Genomic DNA, 21,432 nt, shown 5'->3' with positions numbered 1-21,432 from the left:
AAACACGCACCGCCTCTTCAATTCCCCATCGTCTTTTCTTGTCTCACATCCATCGTGCGGTCACTTTCATCATGGCAACGCGGTTTCTCATAAAGATGGCCATGCTCGGTTTAGGCTAATTTTGGCTCGCGCCATCCAAACCTCAAGTCTTCCATATGCTTAAGCACGATGATGATGCTAGGGGCACGTCGATGTAGTGTATCAAGTTCAAGTATAGATCCCCGCAAAAAGAAAAGTGTAGACCAAAATGGCAAGTTTAGTGGTGTCTTTTTGCTCTTTGTGAATGCCGCGTCTTTGATTGTCTAGAAGCCGTCTTCGGTTTTCTCAACGGCGATGCTACCTCTTTATTGCGTTATTGTCTCCGGCGTACGCGCTGCACCGGCGCGGGAGCTGCGGCGACGCTCCAGATCCGGAGCTGCCGCCGGCGTCCACCTTGGACCGCTCCAACGCAATGCTGAGGGCTATCTACTCCTCGTAGCCGAGCTCGTAGCCGGAGTCGCTGCCGTAGCTGGACATCGGAGTGGATGGGATCGGAATCAAAGAGGGAAAGGAGGGGACGGAGCAAGAGAGAGAGAGCTAGGGTTCGAAGCGAGGCGCCCGAATTGGGGTTTTTGTGGGAGAACTATGAGGTCGGTGGTGGGCCGGGCCTGTCAGGCGGACGCCCCGGAGCCGCCCTATATTTAGACCGGATATGATGGATGCTGGTCAGCCCAAACGCTTGTCCGCGGATTGAGAGGTCCGGGTGGGTCGTTTTTCTTTGACCGGACGGCTAGGCCGGACGTTGAGATGGGTACGAGAGGCCCGGTTGTAAGATGGCCTGACTTACTCCCTACATTCCAAAAGTAACACCGATACCAGTACTACTACTTAGCAAAAGATCCTCGGTGTAGTTAGTTAGTTATTAACAAAAAGGTTACTCCCATTGGCATCCACCTAGCAGCACCACAAAGACCAATCCACTGTCACTGTCCAATAATCCCCCCCTCTCTCTAATCATGCGCACTAACCACAATCAACCACACATACACAAAGCAAAGGAAGCAAAGAAAATTAGCGCCCCAATTGCTGCGCGTTGTTGTTGCCCGCGGCGGTTTATTTATTCCCCGAAAGCAGCAGCAGCAGCTTCCTTCGGCCCTCTCGCTCTCTCTCTCTGGCACAGCACAGCCAACCCGGCGCCTCTTTTCCCCTTCCATCCATCCATCCAACCCCCCGCCCCGAGAAAGAGAAGCAAAAGCTGCCGCTGCCAGTCCAAAAGGCCGCACCGCAAATTTCGGCGACGGATTTCCGGGCCGGTGGTGGCTGGCGCGCCCGACCCTTCCCCGCCCCCCTCCCTCGGCTCCGGCGGTCGGTCGGGGACAGCGATTACGGCGGGAATTTGCCCGGCTGGTGTGGAGCGGTGCGGCGCGCGGATCTGGCCGGAGGCGGGCGATGGGGAGGCGGGAGTAGGGGAGGGGTCGAGGGGAAGCAGGCGCGGCGATCTCGGGGCGGTCTCCCATGGGGGGCTGCTTCTCGCTCGAGGAGCAGCGGCTCCAGAGCAGGACAGGTTCGTTCGCTCGCTCGCGCTCCTTGTGCTCCACTCGTGCGCTTGCTATATCCCCGGATGGTTTGGTTTAGCTGCTGGGCGAGGCGTACGGCTCCTGCGTGTGCGGGCTGGTGGTGTCTGGGCTTTGCCCGATTCCAGCTCAGAAGCGTGGATTTCTGGGTTATCCCTGGCCGGTCTGGGTGCTTAGGTGTTGCTTTGTTTGCCATCTCGTCTTTGGGGTTGATTATGCCGCGGCCAAGGCTCGATGAGAACCGGCGTGATGCTATCCTCGTGCCTGTCAGCTGCTGTAACGAGTGATGGAGAATGCCGCGCTATATTTGGTGCTAAAATTCTGGTTCGCGTTGGATGGATATTACCTCTGTTTTGTGGCTTTTAGGCTGGGCTTGCATGGAAGGCGTACTGTAGTGATGTGCTGACGGCGGCTGCCGATGCAGCTGCAGCCTGAAGCGAATATCCATGGGAGTAGTAGTTTGTGGTGGAATATGTAGTACCATATTTAGCTCATGCTTTGGTGTGGAATCCTCTATTTTGGCTAACTTTGTTGATGATGGAGACTGAAAACCGCTGAGGCGAAATTTGAGTGCTCTTGTAATGCCAGGCGCGGTTTCAGACAGTCTTCAGTGTGAGTAGAAAGTCGTGTCTCCTAGATCGCCAGGCATAGCGTGAGACATTCCGTGCCGATGTTTGAGAATTTGCATAGGAGCTGCTTTGCCCATAGGAACGGGGAATTAGAGAGATGGCATATTCCGCCTGGCCTTGGACATATGCACACCAATGCTCTTTTAGAACTATTCTTGAGATGGAGGCAATTCCCTGTCCATGTCAAGCCTTATCTGCACATTCATGACCTGCCGAGTGAATTTGGAGATGGTCTATGGATAACTTTCATCATTATAGGTCTGCCTGTGCATTGTATTTTTGGTATGAATAGTCATCAAGTTTTTGGTCCCTATTCTTCTACGAATACATTTTCAGTTTCATTGAATTGTTCACAAGCTTGCTGATAAAATAGGACATTCTGGTCAGCATAGCTTAAAAAATAATGCAGTGCAGCCAACTAGGTGTTTCAGTGGAACGGGTTTGTGCATTATCTTTGATTCTCTGCTCCCACCAATCTATGCAGTCCTTGCCTCTTTGAGTTCATTGGCATCTCCTTACCTTCCGTTTTGGTGCACTCAAGTTACGCTCTTAACTGTACACAATACAATTACAGGCACTTCGGCTGAAGCTGGTGGACCAGATGGGCTGAGGAAGTGCAAATCTGATTCTAAAGCTATTTCAAGTGTTCTTGCTCCTCCGAAAGATGTGGAGGACCTGCAAACAGAAGGATATGGAAATGTCAACATTTTCACATACAACGAACTGCGAGCAGCCACAAAGAACTTTCGGCCTGATCAGATTCTTGGGGAGGGTGGATTTGGAGTTGTTTACAAAGGCGTCATCGATGAAAATGTTAGAATAGGTTTTCCATCCAGACAGGTTGCTGTGAAAGAACTGAACCCAGAAGGTTTTCAAGGAGACAAGGAATGGTTGGTAAGTCTCCTTGCATCCTTACGTTTACTGAACCTGTATGTACATCAATAAGTCATGTTAATTTCTACATTATGTGTATTGATCAAAGCATTTGTTCCTGATCTTTGTCCGAGCATAACTCATCTTGTTTATCTTTTAAGAATTGACTTTTAACGTAGTATCAGCACTAGGTGAAAGAGTGCATCTCTACTTAAAGAACATACTGTTGTGGTTGGTCATAGGTGGGTGAATGACTGTAACACTACACCTGTCATCATTTAATGGTTTTCTGTTGTGTTTTCAGGCAGAAGTCAACTATCTTGGGCAACTTAGTCATGCAAATCTAGTCGAACTGATTGGCTATTGCTGCGAGGGTTCACATAGATTACTTGTCTACGAGTACATGGCTTGTGGCAGTCTTGAAAAGCACCTTTTTCGACGTAAGCTCTAACTCTCACCTTCTTGAGAACTCCACTAACGTGCTCTTTAACTTTCATCGGTTATGGCAGCATAACCTGCGCCCGTTTACCTATGCAATGAAATATTAGTTCTGAACAAGATGTTTTAGAATAAGCAAAGTCAACATTCTCAAACCTTGACTGACAATGAGTGGTAGTGTCTGCTTCCAAGTAGCTCTTGAAATTTAGCTACTGCATTTGTCAAGTTTGTCAGGTGACAACTATATAAGTGATCTGAATTGTTCAGTTGGTTCGTGATAGCATATTATGAGTTTATGACCTACCATCTGCATACAGTACACATGGCAACTTGGCTATAAAGATACTACCTCTGTCCCGTAATGTAAGACGTTTTCCGACACTAGTGTAGTGCTAAAAAATGTCTTATATTATGGGACGGAGGGAGTACAATGTAATAAAATTGAAGTGGCAGATAAACAGCAATTACCATTCACCAACATGGTAAAAAAATGTTTGCCTGGTAGGTTCTGAATCTAGCTTGCTTCCTTATTATTTATATATTGATTGAACATGTTTAGTTGATTAGGTCATCAACATAAAATGCTAAAAAATGTCTTATATTATGGGACGGAGGGAGTACAATGTAATAAAATTGAAGTGGCAGATAAACAGCAATTACCATTCACCAACATGGTAAAAAAATGTTTGCCTGGTAGGTTCTGAATCTAGCTTGCTTCCTTATTATTTATATATTGATTGAACATGTTTAGTTGATTAGGTCATCAACATAAAATATGTGAACAATGAGAAGACAATCGGTGACAGGAAAATATGCCAAGCGGATTGGTACAAATACCATGTTGACAGTAGTCATATGCGTGTTTTCTGTTAAAGGGAACATTTCATTGATTATCTTCTTGGTTGTAATTAACAGGGGTTTGCCTTAATATGCCATGGTCGACTCGCATGAAGATTGCGCTTGGTGCAGCAAGGGGGCTTGAGTACCTCCACGGAGCTGAGAGATCCATTATCTATAGGGATTTCAAGACATCAAACATCTTGCTAGATGCGGTTCGTATTTCAGCTTTGATATCATTGTCCAATTCAATCACTGTTATGCTCGTCAATATATCAAGCTTTTTTGTGTTCCCAGCTGAGTGACTTATGGCAAAATATATTTTCTGTTTACAAGCGATGCAGTAATTATGTTTTTCTGATGTATTTTGCCTCTTTATGAAGAATATTAATGTTAATATCCAGATGTGTAACTCTGTATTAAATGTCAAATGAACTGCCAAATTGATCATATGTTTTTAGTTTTTACCCTTGTTGCTCCACAATGCTTCTGCAGTTCTGCGTGTCATGGCACCATCATTTAGAAGTAGATGACATCTCATTAACTGTATCCTCATTCATACTGTAGAAATTCAGGAGACTTCATGACGTGATGTTATGTTTGAAGATAGTGTCTCGGTCTCACTCTGTATTTTTTTGAGACTTCATAACTCTGTGTCTAACTCTGTGTTACCATTGCAGGATTATAATGCTAAGCTTTCAGACTTTGGCCTAGCAAGAACTGGACCTAGTGGAGACCAAACCCATGTCTCAACTCGGGTCATGGGAACTTATGGCTATGCAGCTCCTGAATATGTGATGACTGGTGAGCCAATCCTCTCCCAGAAGGAATTTTAGTGAACATTTATGGTTTCAAGAAAGAATACACAGTGCATTTGACTCACAATTTTGTGTGTGTGTTAATTCAACCATGTGTTTTGTTACAGGCCATTTGACAGCACGGAGTGATGTTTATGGGTTTGGTGTTGTGCTTCTCGAGATGATTATTGGGAGGAGGGCTGTGGACAAGAGCCGGCCGAGCCGTGAGCATAACCTAGTTGAGTGGGCACGCCCCCTCCTTGTCCACAACCGGAAGCTCTTCAGAATCATTGATCCTAGAATGGAAGGCCAATACTCCACCAAGGCTGCCATTGAAGTGGCCAGCCTTTGCTACCGGTGCTTGAGCCAGAACCCTAAAGGGCGTCCTACTATGAGCCAGGTCGTCGAAACCTTTGAGGAGGTTCAAAGCATGCCGGAATGCCAGGACATACTCCTGCAGAATTGCATGACCGGATCTGTGACGCTATACGAGGTCCCAAAGGAGCCTGTTGAGCATGTCGAGACAGAGAAGGCGAAGCAAGAACCAACAGCAAAGACTGATGCCGTGGCGGTGGCCGTGCCACCGGCGAACGGAAAGCCAGTGCCCCAGAGCAGGAGGACGCGGCCGGCAAACGGCAGGAGCAAGAGCGAGCCGCCTCTGGAGTGCAAGCTGTACATCCCTTCGCCTGACTCCGACGGGCATCAGCTGGGGCTGGAAGCCCTGGCATCGCCCCCTTCCAGAAACAGCAGCAGGGATGATCCTCCTCCCGTGGACGAAGATCTGTACAAGATATAAAGTAATAACAGCAGTTTTTGACGAGGCTCAACAAGCCTCTGTTTACCCGTGTCGTCTCGTGTCGCCATCCATCTTGTTGTCAAGATCGATCGGTCAGTCAGTCAGTCAGTCAGCTGGTGTTTTTGTTTTTTCTTCTGATGGCGGAACTACCAAAGCTAGGGTTCTTGTTCTTGCGGTTAGCGAATTGTATGTAGAGAGAGGGGCGTCGTGGGAAGCATGTAACGTGAGTTCCATGATGGTGTTCGTGCTGTAAACTCGGAACAGTTCTCTGGGAAAGATCCACACCAAAATGGAAATGGAGAGATTTCTCTTGTCGCTGCAGCCCGTTTCCGTTCGAGTTCATTTGCATGCATATATGATTGTTCTCCATTGTAAGCATGAACAGGTCTTACTGGAAATCATGGCCAAGATGGGAAAAGCTTGAATGTTCAGTGACAAGTTGGAACTGAAACTGTGATCCGAATTCTGGGGTTATGGTTCCAGTTTAGATTATCGAGACGGGTTTCCGTTTCGATGATGTCGTAGTTGGACTGGGTTCGTTGATTCAATTTTCAGATACGAATTCAAATCAGGCTACAAAATACAATGTTGTTTCTCTCTCCCTTTTTTGTTTGGCTGGCAAAAGAAATAGTTGGGCCCGGTGTTCTGTTCATCTAACCCTGAACCTGAACTCAACTGAACTTTCTGAAACCTTTCGAGATCTGTGGGTTGCTGACAACATCGCCGCCGCCACCATATCCCCATACACAGCGACGGCAAGGTGGCAGCCACCGCTCACCGTCGCTCCCCGCCGCCGCAACCCCTTGGGGCCCGGACACGCACGAGTGCCCTAATCCCCAAATCCAAGCATCGCCGAGCCCGTACATGCTCGCCAAGTTCCGGCCTCTCATGGCGGCGGCACCGACGACGAAGTCCGCCCCGGCCGTGGCGTTCTCCACGGCGGCGGAGCGGGACGGCTACGCGCAGTACAACCACACCGACGCGTGCCAGCACCTCCGGTGGACTGCCAGGTGACCTCCCCCCCTCTCCTCATCTTCCCATGGCGTTTCATGGCGCCTGGTATATGGTTCGGTTGGTCACCTGTTTCGGCCGTGCAGGGAGAGCTACGAGTACATGCACGCGCGGCCGTGGAGCAGGGTGGTCGACTTCTACGCCGAGCTCGTGCGCACCGGCGCCGGCGCGGCGGGGCTCGCCGAGCTGTTTCGGAAAGACGAGGTCCGTGGAAAACAGTACAATTTGGCAACCCCTACACCCCCGCAAATTTAGATTCTGAACTTCATGGTTTGCCTTATTTGATGGGTGAAGAAGTGTTCATGTCAGTGGTAATTCTTTTTATAATTTGACAAATGCTGATTCTTTTCCCAACTAAGTATATGTAGTGCTTATGCTAATAGAAAACGACAACTGAATGTCACCCAAAAAGAAGAATTCCAATATCAGTTGCTTGGCCAAGGTGTTTTCCATTAACCTGCCATTGTTAATATATGTAAAAGCGGCACAGAGCCGCGGACAGTGATTCTGACTAGAAACTCTGAGACCACATTTGGTGTTTTATTATACTGTTTACCAATGTCTATCAGATTTTCCTTCCGCAGACAGATCATCTTCGTGACACGAATGGTGAGGAGCCTTTAGCATCATCTGAAAAACAAATGTCTGTTAAATCCTCCAAAGCCCGAGGAGGCAGGTGGGGAAGAGCAAACTTTAAGATTGTTCTTTCATATCATGGGGGGTCGTTTGATGGTTGGCAGAAGCAGCCTGGCCTCAACACTGTTCAAGGGTAAGAATAATCTCATTTCTGTGAGTTTGTTTTACAGTTTTCTTCAACCTTTTCTCTTCAGTTACTTTATATTTCAAAGTCGAAATAAAACTACTGAAGCTATTTATTTCACTCTGTATTGGTTGCAGGTTGGTGGAAAAACATCTTGGACAATTTGTCGACGAGAGAAAAGCTAAACAACTTCAAGAAAGATCTTTGCCGGTAGAAGGCTGTGCCACTGTTGCTGGGCGCACTGACAAAGGGGTGACTGCTCTTCAGCAAGTCTGCTCATTTTGTTAGTTACACTTGAGAACACATACTGTTGCGTTGCCTCTGTCTACTTTTAATCATGTTTATAAACTTGTTCTGATGCGTATCAACTTGTCTTGAGCCTGATAGCTTATGTGTAGTTATTGTTAGAACTGTGGCGTGCTTGACTTTAAACTGTGGTTCTCGATTGATAGAGGCAAATCATAGAAGTTAATAAGTTATTTGCTTCTCATCGACCTACTTTAGCAAATATTTACCTGTGACAGCATACCATAACTCTGGTCAAAAACAAAAAATTACCTGAACATTTCTTTGTGTGCAAATCAGTGCTAATGTTCCTTCTCAGCTGACTTTACTCAAGCAGTGCATGCCATGTACTCCCTCCGTCCCAAAATTCTTGTCTTAGATTTGTCTAAATACGGATGTATCAAGTCACATTTTAGTATTAGGTACATCCGTATCTTGACAAATCTAAGACAAGAATTTTGGGACGGAGGGAGTATTTAACTGGGTTTGACAGAACTTACTGAAGTTAGTTTGTCCATGTGTGCTTATGTGAAAATTTACTTCAGTAGTCTTGATCCACCACTTCTGATAACTGATGTGAAATGCTTTCTGTTAATCGCCTTAGATACGTGGAGGAAGGATGTACAGCCTGGCGATCTAAAAGACACAATAAATGAGGCTGCACCAGATAAAATCAAATCTTTGGTCGTGTCAGAGGTATTTCCCCTTGCTCTTGCAGAATATATCGTTGCTAGTAATATGAATGCTAGCGATTGTATTCAATATCAAGGTATTGACTAGCTTCGTTTAATAGCTATTTTCTGGTTTGAGACTATCATAGCATGTTTTATTTTTGTGTATGAATGTTTTGAGAATACCTTGATCCCCACCATACAGGATGTTATGCTAAATATTAACTGATGCCCTCATTTGCAGGTCTCACGTGAATTTCATCCTAATTTTTCAGCCAAATGGAGGACATACCTGTATATATTTCCTCTTGATGGGGATGCTAAATCAATATCAGAGGATGAGCAATCCTCTATGATACTAGAGAATCCTGAATACAAAGCACCTCGGAGCTTTGATGTGGCCAAGGTTGACAAAATCATTAGGCAACTGGAAGGAAAAATGCTATCTTACAAAATATTTGCACGTGACACACAAGCTTCACGTAGCGAGTAAGTTTCATATATCATAACTTGCTTTGTATTTTTCAAGTACAGAAATGGTTCCTCACGTTGGATTAGCAATAGTTTCATCACCTAATTCAGATATGGTTGCTCACTAGAGACCTTCCTGAATTTGTGTGCCACTCTTCATTAGTGCTTGTTATCTGAAGTGAGCATGATGTGTTCCTTTTAGATGATCTTAGTCTCTTATTTTATACATTCTCTCGAGTTCAATAAACTCATCAGTCACTTCATTTGACGCCCTCCTGTTTTTGCAGTGGCCCAGCTACCGAGTGTTTTATGTTCCATTCTCGAGCTGCAGTGACCAAACTGTATTCTGCTGATGAGGTGATTCTAGCATGCTCATTTTTTCTTTACTTAATGCATAGACTGCATTTATCAAATGGAATATAACTGTCTACCTTCGCTGGTTGGGATTTGCGTTGGGTCTGAATTTCTCCTTATCTTTGCATATGCACATACAACTCCGCCTATGTCTTCTAGGCATAGCCGGTCCCAAGCCCGGGTAAAGGAGGAGGGTTGTGATAGGCTTGGCGAGCCAACGTAAAAAATAGCCAGTCCCATAGGTATGAAACCGATTTGAGCGAGAGTAGTACTAGGATGGGTGACCTCCTGGGAAGTCCTTGTGAAGGAGTTTCATATCTAAGGGTTGTGATAGGCTTGGCGAGCCAACGTAAAAACTAGCCAGTCTTTTGGGTATGAAACCCATTTGGGCGAGGAGTAGTACTAGGATGGGTGACCTCCTGGGAAGTCCTCGTGAAAGGGTTTCATATCTAGCCTACCCCAACTTGTTTGGGATCAAAGGCTTCGTAAGTAAGTAAGTTTGCATATGCACATACATCATTTCACTTGAAACTTATGTCAGTTCTTGCTTTCCACTTTTGCAGAATTGCAAAGAAGGCACGACGGTCATGTGTGTTGAGCTAGTTGCGAACAGATTCCTACGCAAGGTAACACAACACACTGCTATATGCCCTACTATTTATTCTCAATCACCCCATGAGCTCTGGTTTAATTTGCGACAAACAGATGGTTAGGGTTCTTGTTGCGACCAGCATCAGAGAGGCCGCTGCTGGAGCCGACGAAGACGCCTTGCTGAACCTGATGGACGCCACGTGCAGGCGCGCAACGGCTCCCCCGGCGCCCGCGGAGGGCCTCTGCCTTGTAGACGTGGGCTATGAAGATTTCGACGAACAGAGGTGCTTCATCATTGACTAAACAAACTCTCCATGCTAGGGCCAAAAGAACAACATGCCCGATTCTTCAGCAAGTGAAGATCAAACCAGCCCGGTTCTGATTTGCGGATCCTACTCCTATATATGTCTCAGACTTCGGTCTGACATGCTTCTCAATTGAATTTTGGAGGTGGAGCTCAGAAATATTCCTATTCCTATCCCTCTATTCATTCGCAATTGTATTTTGGCGGTGGAGCTCTTGAAATATTTTGGCATTGAAATCACAGATAAAACATTTGTGAAGCACACTTGATTAATACATTGCCGCAACAACAAAAAGCCACACTGAATCAACACGAGGTAATAAGCTTTCTTAACCATCCATGCAAAAGAAGCAACACAACAAACCTCTCAGATGGTATAACAAAAGGGAACTAAGATGATATCTTCAGCTTAACTCTCACAAGCCAAGCCGTCAGTGAGATACCGCTTTGTAAGAGCTCGGATTCTAACCTTGTGTCTTAATTTCTGTGGGGCTGTTGGGACTGATCTCCAATGTTGTCCACTCAAAACGAACACATAAAACATCTGTGGACACGTCCTGGACAGTGGTGGTGGAGCCGGCCATTCAACCCGGTGCACCAAATGACCGCCCCTTAAAAAAACCACACCAAATGCTCATCATGCATTCTCAGTCCGAGTCATCCATCGATAGCAATTCAACCGTGCATTTAAATCCAATAAAAGCGCCGGATGCTCATCGGTGAGAGGAATGAGCAGAAGGAGGAGACGGATCAGCTGAAGTAGGAGATGAATCAGCTGAAGTACGAGAGGAATGGGCTCAAAAGTATGAAGGCTGCTTTTATCAAAGAAGGACAAGCGAATAGGCATAAGCTTCATAAGATCAAGGCAATTATTGAAGACTAACACTATTATGTTAAGTTCATCAACTACCTATCTTAGTTGTTAAACTACTATGTTTAGTCGAGTTAAACTGCTATGTTTAGTTGATCGAGTACCTATCTTGTCAGTTGTTAAACCGCTGCCATTTTTTGTTGGGAAACCGATGTTGTGCAAATTTTCTTTTATACAAAAGAAATTCATATTGGTGGTTTGCCGCCAACATGACATGTCACTGCTGATGGAATATTTCTGGTGACGCTGCACATGTGGCATGTCATCAGTACAATTGTTAGTGGTGGCGTGGGCTGCCAACGCTCTAGCGCCAGCCATCAGGTGCCCTTTACCCCTCTAGCCGGATGATCCGGATACCAGTCCGGATGATCAGGGCAATACCCGAATGATCTAGAATGTTGTCCAGATGATCCAGTAGAGAGCACATGGAATGGTATTTTTCACAATCGATTTTACCTAAGCCATTTTTGCGATATGGTGAGAGTGGGATAATGGCTAAGGCATATTTGTAGAGCTGAGAAAAAGTAGGATGACTGTGACAAAATGATGACTCAAGCAAATCTTGAACGAAACCCTTTGATCCCCTCTTAATAGTGTGGGATTCTTATAACTCAAGATTTAAATGAAAAACCCACATTTTCTCTCTCGTTGCGTCACACTTGAGTCATATCTCATTTGATGGGTCCATGATCCCTACTCAATGATGCCAAGGGAACTAATATCTTGTTATACACTTGACAAACACAAGTAGTCCCCCTATACATATTGTCATCGACATCAAAATATGATTAAGGGTATGGTTGCATTTTCAGAGGCGTCCATGATGGGGAACGTAGCATGCAATTTCAAAACATCTCCTACGCTCACGCAAGATCTATCTAGAAGATGCATTGCAACGAAAGGGGGAGAGTGTGTCTATGTACCCTCGTAGACCGAAAGCGGAAGCGTTTGCCAACACGGTTGATGTAGTCGAACTTCTTCTCGTTTCGACCGATCAAGTACCGAATGTACGACACCTCCGAGTTCTGCACACGTTCAACTCGATAACATCCCTCGAACTCTTGATCCAGCAGAGTGTCGAGGAAGTAGAAGAGTTCTATCAGCACGACGACGTGGTGATGGTGATGGTGAAGTAATCCGCGTAGGGCTTCGCCTAAGCACTACGAGAATATGACCGGAGGCATAAACTGTGGAGGGGGGTGCCGCACACGGCTAACAATAGTTGATCTATGTTCTAGGCGCCCCCTCCCCGTGTATATATAGGTGGGAGGGGGAGGCGAGCTGCCTTGGGCGCCCCAAGTAGGAGGAATCCTACTTGGGGGCCCCATTCCAATTCGCCCCCCTTCCTTTTATTGGAAGGGGGAAAAGGGGAAGAGTGGGAGGAGGAAGGAAAGCGGGGGGCCGAACCCCCTCCTCCTTCCCCTATTCGGCCTCCTTCCTTAGGGGGGCGCCACCCCTTGTGGGCTGGTGTGCTCCCCTCTTGATGATCCACAAGTATATGTGGTCAATTGTAGCCTTTTCGATAAGTAAGAGTGTCGAACCAAACGAGGAGCGGAAGGAAATGACAAGTGGTTTTCAGCAAGGTAATATCTGCAAGTACTAAAAACGTAAGTAGCACAGTAGTTTGATAGCAAGATAATTTGTAACCAGCAAGTAACAATAGTAGTAACAAAAGTGCAGCAAGGTAGCCCAATCCTTTTGAGGCAAAGGACAGGCCAAAACGGTCTCTTATGATAAGCGAAGCGTTCTTGAGGGTACACGGGAATTTCATCTAGTCACTTTCATCATGTTGGCTTAATTCGTGTTCGCTACTTTGATAATTTGGTATGTGGGTGGACCCGTGCTTAGGTGTTGTTCTTACTTGAACAAACCTCCTACTTATGATTAACCCACTCGCAAGCATCGACAACTAGGAGAAAAGTATTAAGAATAAATTCTAACCATAACATTAAACTTTTGGATCCAATCGGTCCCTTACGGAATAGCTCATAAACTAGGGTTTAAGCTTCTATCACTCTCGCAACCCATCATCTAATAACTACTCCACAATGATTTCCCTTAGGCCCAAATATGGTGAAGTGTCATGTAGTCGACGTTCACATCACACCACTAAGGGAATCACAACATACATATCATCAAAATATCGAACACATATCAAGTTCACATGATTACTTGCAACATGATTCCTCCCATGGCCTCAAGAACAAAAGTAACTACTCACAAACGATAATCATGCTCAAGATCAGAGGGGTATTAAATAGCATAATGTATCTAAAACATATAATCTTCCACCAAATAAACCATATAGTAATCAATACAAGATGTAATCAACACTACTAGTCACCCACAAGCACCAATCTATAGTTCCGATACAAATATTGAACACAAAAGATGAACTAGGGTTTGAGAGGAGTTGGTGCTATTGAAGATGTTGATGAAGATAGCCCTCCCCAAGATGGGAGAGTTGTTGGTGATGATGATGACGGTGATTTCCCCCTCCGGGAGGGAAGTTCCCCCGGCGGAATCGCTCCGCCGGAGGGCAAAAGTGCTCCTGCCCAAGTTCTGCCTCGAGACGGCGGCGCTTCATCCCGAAAGTCCTCTCCTTATTTTTTTCTAGGTCAAAATGAGTTATATACCTGAAGAGGGGCACCGAAGGTGGGTCCTGGTGAGCACAACCCACCAGGGCGCGTCTGGGCTCCCTCGCGCGCCCAGGTGGGTTGTGCCCACCTGGTGGGGCCCCTCTGGTACTTATTTGCTCCAATATTCCTCAAATATTCCATAAAAAATCCTCGTAAAGTTTCAGCTCATTTGGAGTTGTGCAGAATAGGTAGCCTGACGTATCTTTTTCAGGTCCAGATTTCCAGCTGCCGAAATTCTCCCCCTTTGTGTATACCTTGCATATTATGTGAGAAAAGGCATTAAATTACTTTAAAAAGCATTATTATACAATAAAACAACATAAATAACAGTAGGTAAACATGATGCAAAATGGACGTATCAACTCCCGCAAGCTTAGACCTTGCTTGAGGACAAGCGAAAACCGAAATCGAAAAACATGTCCACATGCTTAGAGAGAGAGAGGTGTCGATAAAAACAAGAATACGAACATAGCAGCATCATGTAACTTATTATATCAACAACAAAATTTAACATAAAACTTTTATCATAGACTTCTCATGAACAAGTGACAGTTCATCACAACATTGAAGTATAAAGCATAAACTCTATTGGAAACCAACAAACTATGTTCTCGGTCAACTTTGCAACTACAATTCATCATCTTTTTAGGAAGGGTCACGTATCGGAGCCTTTAGGCAAGTCCACATACTCAACCATCATTTAGTTTTCTATAATTGCTAACACTCATCGCGTACACATGAGCACAACGTTTCAACCGGACACATAAAAAGATTGGGGCTTATAGTTTTGCCTCCCAACGCATTCACCTCAAGGGTAATGTCAACAATAATAACTCACGCTACCCATATTAAACTGGATATATGTGCCTAGATCTTTCCTCACCAAATGATGCTTGCCAAAGGAGAAAATAAAAAGGAATATAAAGAAGAACTTTGACTCTTGCATGAAAGTAAAAGATAGGCCCTTCGTAGAGGGAAGCAGATGTTGCCATGTGCTTTTTGTTCATATGCTCAACCCCTTAGTGCAAGAGAATGTCACGTTATATTGCCCCTTATGATGGCAACCTTTATTATGCAGTCTGTCGCTTTTATTCTTCACCATCACAAGTTCATACAACACTCAATTTTCCCTTACATTAAATGATCTTACACTTTTAAAAGCAATTTTTATTACCATTTGTGCACCGATGACAACTTACTTGAAGGATCTTACTCAATCCATAGGTAGGTATGGTGGACACTCAAAACAAGATTTGGGTTTAAGGGTTTTGGATGCACAAGTAGTATCTCTACTTAGTTCGGAATTTTTGTCTAGCAAACATAGGGGCAAGCACCACATGTTGAAGGATCTATGACAATATAACTTCTATGTGAATATGAACAAGCATAAATCATTATATTGTCTTCCTTGTCCAATGTCAACAATTTTGGCATATAATATTTTGATGGGTGCTCACAATCACAAAAGATTTCCATGATAGTGTATTTGCATGTGAATCTTCTCTTACCTTATTAATTCTTTCATGAGTTGCATCATTGACCAATGCTATGTTTGTCAATCTACAATAAAATTTTCTACTTATACTTTTCCTTGTGTAATGTCATCACTTACCATAAGATTAGCATATGATCTTTTTCATTTATTTCCTTTCTTTTTATTGAAACAAGAAAGTAAAGAAAGCAGAACTCAAACTAAACTTTATTATATATCTCGCACACGGTTACAAAGATATATCACTAAGCAAACTCTCGAAAAGAAAGGATCGAACTAAACTTTTATTCATCTAAAGCAAAAGATAATTATGGATTGAACTAAGAAAAGTAAAGGCAAAAGATAGTGGGTATGATACGATACCGGGGCACCTCCCCCAAGCTTGGCGAAAGCCAAGGGGAGTGCCCATACCCGATACTCAATTTTCTTTTGGTGATGAAGAAGGAGGTGGTGGTGATGAAGTAGAAGCAATCTTGTCCTCAGGTTTCCACGGCAGAGGCTCACCATCATAAGAGGAAGAGTGAGTCTCCCAGATCCTGCAACTGGCAGCCAAACTCATACCTTTAAAACTTGCCTCATATTCAAAGACTTGGCTTTGAAGGTTGTGGATCTGGCTATGGAGGAAGTTGATTTGGTCGCTGAGGGAGAAGACGATGTCCTTCATGGACTTGCCATCCACCTTGAGATCACGGGTGTAGTCCGCGATCATGAGGTGATTTGCATTAAGTCCACGTTCCACCATCCCCTTGCACCGCAAGACTTCCTGCTCCATAGCTTCAAGCCTGGCCTCCACGGATACAGTCCCCTTGGGCCCTTGCACATCATGGATGTGCAGCACCCCATCACGCATCTGGATAGCTTGAGGGTGCTGCATCACTTCCCGCAGATATGGGTTGATGACGTTGTCGAAGAACTTGTCCTTGGAGGAGCTTGAAGCAGCCATGGTGGATTGGATCTAACAGAAAACAACAAGAAAAGAAAACAAGAGATTTCTCCGTGATACGAAGGTCAACAGGTTCGGGGGGAGGGGGTATATAAAGATTTTTTTATCTTGGAGAACAAGCAGAACAGAAGAAAAACGGAGTCCGAAAAGTACCCGAGGTGGGCACAACCCACCGGGGCGCGCCTGGCTCCAGGCGCGCCCTGGTGTATCGTGCCCACCAGGGTCACTTTCCTGGAAGTTTCTTATTTTCCTAATTTTTTAAATGTCCCAAAACTAACAAAAAATATTTTTGCAGAATTTTCGGAGTTCGTTTACTTATCGTATCACGTACCTCCCTTTTTCACGATTATGGAGTGTTCCGGAAGGTTCCTTTTATGTGTTCTTCCGGTGTCGTAGTTTGGATAATATTGCTTTCAACATTAATGGGCGTACCTGAGATATAATGTTTTATTCGTTGCCCATTAACAACGTTCGGGTTAGTACCTTCAACATTATTTATTTTGATAGTTCCAGATCGATAAACCTCCTCGATGACATATGGCCCTTCCCATTTGGAGAGGAGTTTTCTTGCAAAGAATCTGAAACGAGAGTTGTACAAAAGAACATATTCCCCAACTTTGAAATCACGCTTTTGGATTCTCCTGGCATGCCATCTTTTAACTTTTTCTTTGAATAACTTTGCATTTTCATAAGCTTGGGTTCTCCATTCATCTAATGAGCTAATATCAAATAACCTCTTTTCACCATCAAGTTTGAAATCATAGTTAAGTTATTTGATTGCCCAATATGATTTGTGTTCTAACTCAAGAGGCAAATGACAAGCTTTTCCATAAACCATTTTATAAGGAGACATACCCATAGGATTTTTATATGCTGTATAAGCCCAAAGTGCATCATCTAGTTCCTTAGACCAATTCTTCCGGGACCTATTGATAGTCTTTGGTAAGATTAGTTTTATTTCTCTATTGCTAAGTTCAACTTGACCACTAGACCGAGGATGATAATTGGTGATGCAATTCTATGGTTAACATCACACTTAGCAAGCATTTTATAAAAAGTACCATGAATAAAGTGTGAACCACCATTAATCATTAAATATCTGGGTCTCTAAACCTTTGAAAAATAACTTAAGCATTTTAATAGAGGTGTTGCGATCAGCACTACTGGTTGGAATAGCTTCTACCCACTTAGTGACATAATCAACAACAACCAAAATATGAGTATACCTATTTGAGGAAGGAAAAGGTCCCATGAAATCAAATCCCCAAACATCAAATGTTTCAACAACAAGTGAATAATTCATAGGCATTTCTTGACGCTTACGGATATTACCTATTCTTTCACATTCATCACAAGATGAGACAAACTTACGGGCATCCTTGAAGAGAGTAGGCCAATAAAAACTAGATTGCAATACATTATGAGCGGTTCTGTCTCCCGCGTGATGTCCTCCATAAGCCTCGGAGTGACATTTCCGTAGGATTTGTTCCTGTTCATGCTTAGGTACACAACATCTAATAATACCATCTACTCCTTCTTTATAAAGATATGGATCATCCCAAAAGTAATGTCTTAAATCATAGACGGATTTTTTCTTTTATTGGTACGTAAAGCTAGGTGGTATGTATTTAGCAACAATATAATTAGCATAGTCAGCATACTAAGGTGTACTGTTAGAAACATTTATTGCAGCTAACTGTTCATCAGGGAAGCTATTATTAATAGGTTGTGGGTCATCAAGAATATTTTCAAGCCTAGACAAGTTTTCATCTACGGGGTTCTCTGCTCCTTTCCTATCAGTGATATGCAAATCAAATTCTTATAGCAGAAGAACCCACCTAATGAGTCTAGGTTTAGCAACTTTCTTTTCCATAAGATATTTTATAGCAGCATGATCGGTGTGAATAATTACTTTAGAATCAACAATGTAAGATCTGAATTTATCACAAGCAGACACCACTGCTAAGAATTCCTTTTCAGTAGTAGCATAATTTCATTGAGCACTGTCTAGAGTTTTACTAGCATAATGGATAACATTTAATTTCTTATCAACACTTTGTCCTAGAATAGCACCAACAGCATAATCACTAGCACCACACATAATCTCAAAAGGCAAGTTCCAATCAGGTGGTTGAACAACAGGTGCAACAATTAAGGCCTTCTTTAGTGTTTCAAAGGCTTCCAAACAATCATCGTCAAACACAAAAGGAATATCCTTTTGCAAAACATTAGTAAGAGGCCTAGAAATTTTAGAAAAGCCTTTGATAAACCTCCTATAGAAACCAGCATGACCAAGGAAACTACGAATACCTTTGATATCTTTAGGACATGGCATTTTCTCAATTGCATCAACCTTGGCTTTGTCCACCTCAATGCCTCTTTCAGAAATTTTATGGCCCAAAACGATACCTTCGTTAACCATAAAGTGGCACTTCTCCCAATTCAAGACAAGATTTGTTTGTTCACATCTGTGCAAAACTCGATCAAGATTGCTTAAACAATCATCAAAAGACTTCCCATAAACAGAAAAGTCATCCATGAAAACCTCAACAATCTTTTCACAAAAATCAGAGAATATAGCAGTTATACATCTTTGAAAGGTAGCAGGTGCATTACATAGACCAAAAGGCATACGTCTATAAGCATAAGTTCCAAAAGGACAAGTAAAAGTGGTCTTTTCTTGACCAGGTTGTGAAACAGGTATTTGTGAAAAACCAGAATATTCATCAAGGAAGCAAAATGTGTGTGCTTAGATAACCTTTCTAACATTTGATCAATAAAAGGCAAAGCGTAATGATCTTTTCTAGTGGCTTTGTTTAATTTTCTATAATCAGTTACCATTCTGTAGCCTATGACAATTCTTTGTGGAATAAGCGCATTCTTATCATTAGGAACAACAATAATACCTCCCTTCTTAGGGACACAACAAACATGACTTACCAATCTACTATCATCTATAGGATAGATTATACCTGCTTCTAGAAGTTTCAATATTTCTGTTCTTACCACTTCTTTCATCTTCAAATTTAACCGACATTGGTGATCAACAACGGGTTTAGCATCGGTTCCATACTAATCTTGTGCTGACATAGAGTGGGACTAATGCCCTTAAGATCATTAAGAGTATATCCAATAGCAGCTCGGTGCTTCCTTAGAACTTTCAATAGTCTTTCTTCTTCATGTTCTGAAAGGTTAGCACTAATAATAACAAGATATATCTTTTTCTCATCAAGATAAGCATATTTCAAAGTTTCTGGCAATTGTTTTAATTCAAACACAGGATCACCTTTAGGTGGAGGAGGACCTCCTAGAGTTTCAATAGGAAAATTGTGTTTAAGCAGAGGTTGTTGTTCGAAAAAGATTCTATCTATTTCATTTCTTTCACGCATATGCAAATCATTTTCATGGTCTAGCAAATATCGTTCTAAAGGATCAGTAGGAGGTACAACAATAGAAGCAAGACCAACAATTTCATCCTTACTAGGCAAATCTTTTTTATGAGGTTTTCTACTAAACTTGGAAAAATTAAATTCATGAGATTCATCACCAAAGCTAACACTGACACTTTGTTTCTTACAATCTATTCTAGCATTGACGGTGTTCAAGAAAGGTCTACCAAAGATAATGGGACAAAAGTCATCTTGTGGGGAACCAAGAACAAGAAAATCGGTAGGGTATTTTAGTTTCCCACACAAGACTTCAACATCTCTAAGAATCCCAATTGTTGATATAGTATATCTATTGGCAAGTTTAACAGTAACATCCATGTCTTCTATTTCAGCAGGTGCTATTTCATTCTTAATCTCTTCATATAAGGAAAAAGGGATAGCACTCACACTAGCACCTATATCACATAAACCATGATAACAGTGATCTTCTATCTTGACTGAGACAATAGGCATGCCAACAACTGGTCTATGTTTACCCTTTTCATCGGGTTTGGCAATTCTAGAAGCTTCATCAGAGAAGCAAATAACATGCCCATCAATATTATCGACCAAGAGATCTTTAATCATAGCAACACTAGGTTCAACTCTGATTTGTTCAGCTGGTTTGGGTGTTCTGATATAACTTTTGTTAACCACAGTTGAAACTTTAGCATGTTCCTTTATCCTAATAGGAAAAGGTGGTTTTCAATATAAGAAGTGGGAACAACTGGATCAACATTGTAAATAATAGTTTCTTCCTTAGCTTTTACCGGTTCTTTAACTTCTTCTTTAATAGGTTGGTGATATCTACACCACTTCTCCTTAGGGAGATCAACATGAGTAGCAAAGAATTCACAAAAGGAGGCTACTATCCTAGAGTCAAGTCCATATTTAGTGCTAAACTTTTGAAAAGCATCGGTATTCATAAAAGATTTAACACAATAAAACTTAGGTTCAATACCTGTCTCTTTACCTTCATCGAGTTCCCAATCTTCATAGTTGCGTTTTATTCTTTCTAAAAGATCTGTGGCACCCCGGCTCAGAGCGACTGGTTTACCCTGCATTGCCAGCCCAGAGACCTTGTCTTCTGGCAATGCACAACAACATGGTATAGAAAAAAACCGCTTTATTCATGCTAGCAGAACATAGTTCATATTACAACAGTTAGCGAGGCCAAGCAGCACACACGGTGCGGCTGAACAATATGTACATTATTTAGTGAACATAAAGGGGCCTCGATCATGACAACTACTCGGCAGCGGAACAACGTCATAGCGGGACTCCATAGCACAAGGACACCAACGTGGACACGGTCTAGACTCGGACAACACTCCTTTCCAACGGAACTTTCCTGAAATCTGGCATGACACGCCAGGTCAGTACATTGAATGTACTTGCAAGCTCACAATAAGCATAAACAAGATGACAGACAATATTATGATATTTATCCAATTTAATCAACAATGCAACTATATAACCAACATGCTGTGACAGTGCTCAACAAGTACTCATTCTCCCGACTTGCTTACCATGTGTGACCAACAAGCATAATATTACCAACACATACTCGTGATCCTTCTGGCGATCACAACCCGACCATCTCATGGCCCGTGATCCTTACGACGATCACAACCCGACCAACTCGTGGACCGTGATCCTTACGGTGATCACAACCCGACAACTAATGTC

The 21,432-nt window shown here is 43.2% G+C and overlaps 2 protein-coding genes across 2 annotated transcripts; both read left to right on the top strand.

Moving 5' to 3' along the window:
* Nucleotides 1-1,129: 1,129 nt before the first annotated feature.
* LOC119342039 (probable serine/threonine-protein kinase PBL17) lies at nucleotides 1,130-6,244 on the top strand. The gene is made up of 6 exons (XM_037613876.1): nucleotides 1,130-1,543; nucleotides 2,757-3,076; nucleotides 3,360-3,495; nucleotides 4,409-4,545; nucleotides 5,011-5,134; nucleotides 5,256-6,244. Exons 1-6 carry the CDS (start codon nucleotides 1,495-1,497, stop codon nucleotides 5,921-5,923), a joined length of 1,434 nt encoding a protein of 477 aa, XP_037469773.1. The 5' UTR covers nucleotides 1,130-1,494; the 3' UTR covers nucleotides 5,924-6,244.
* A 345-nt stretch (nucleotides 6,245-6,589) lies between these two features.
* LOC119342040 (tRNA pseudouridine synthase A-like) lies at nucleotides 6,590-10,629 on the top strand. Its single transcript, XM_037613877.1, has 9 exons — nucleotides 6,590-6,933; nucleotides 7,021-7,138; nucleotides 7,519-7,703; nucleotides 7,832-7,977; nucleotides 8,584-8,675; nucleotides 8,895-9,139; nucleotides 9,409-9,478; nucleotides 10,039-10,101; nucleotides 10,181-10,629. Exons 1-9 carry the CDS (start codon nucleotides 6,788-6,790, stop codon nucleotides 10,367-10,369), a joined length of 1,254 nt encoding a protein of 417 aa, XP_037469774.1. The 5' UTR covers nucleotides 6,590-6,787; the 3' UTR covers nucleotides 10,370-10,629.
* Nucleotides 10,630-21,432: the final 10,803 nt, after the last annotated feature.

This window comes from Triticum dicoccoides, chromosome 7B (assembly GCF_002162155.2).
Source record: "Triticum dicoccoides isolate Atlit2015 ecotype Zavitan chromosome 7B, WEW_v2.0, whole genome shotgun sequence".
Lineage (NCBI taxonomy): Eukaryota > Viridiplantae > Streptophyta > Magnoliopsida > Poales > Poaceae > Triticum > Triticum dicoccoides.
The sequence above is the reverse complement of the archived record's forward strand: the minus strand, read 5'-3'. Positions and strand labels throughout refer to the sequence as shown.

Excerpts from the sequence above, each read along its gene's own strand:
- LOC119342039 (XM_037613876.1), top strand. The coding sequence starts at position 1,495 with ATGGGGGGCTGCTTCTCGCTCGAGGAGCAGCGGCTCCAGAGCAGGACA. Across the intron at positions 3,077-3,359 it reads AAGGAGACAAGGAATGGTTG|GCAGAAGTCAACTATCTTGG; the intron begins GTAAGTCTCCTT and ends TTGTGTTTTCAG. Across the intron at positions 4,546-5,010 it reads CAAACATCTTGCTAGATGCG|GATTATAATGCTAAGCTTTC; the intron begins GTTCGTATTTCA and ends TTACCATTGCAG.
- LOC119342040 (XM_037613877.1), top strand. The coding sequence starts at position 6,788 with ATGCTCGCCAAGTTCCGGCCTCTCATGGCGGCGGCACCGACGACGAAG. Across the intron at positions 6,934-7,020 it reads CACCTCCGGTGGACTGCCAG|GGAGAGCTACGAGTACATGC; the intron begins GTGACCTCCCCC and ends TCGGCCGTGCAG. Across the intron at positions 10,102-10,180 it reads CGAACAGATTCCTACGCAAG|ATGGTTAGGGTTCTTGTTGC; the intron begins GTAACACAACAC and ends TGCGACAAACAG.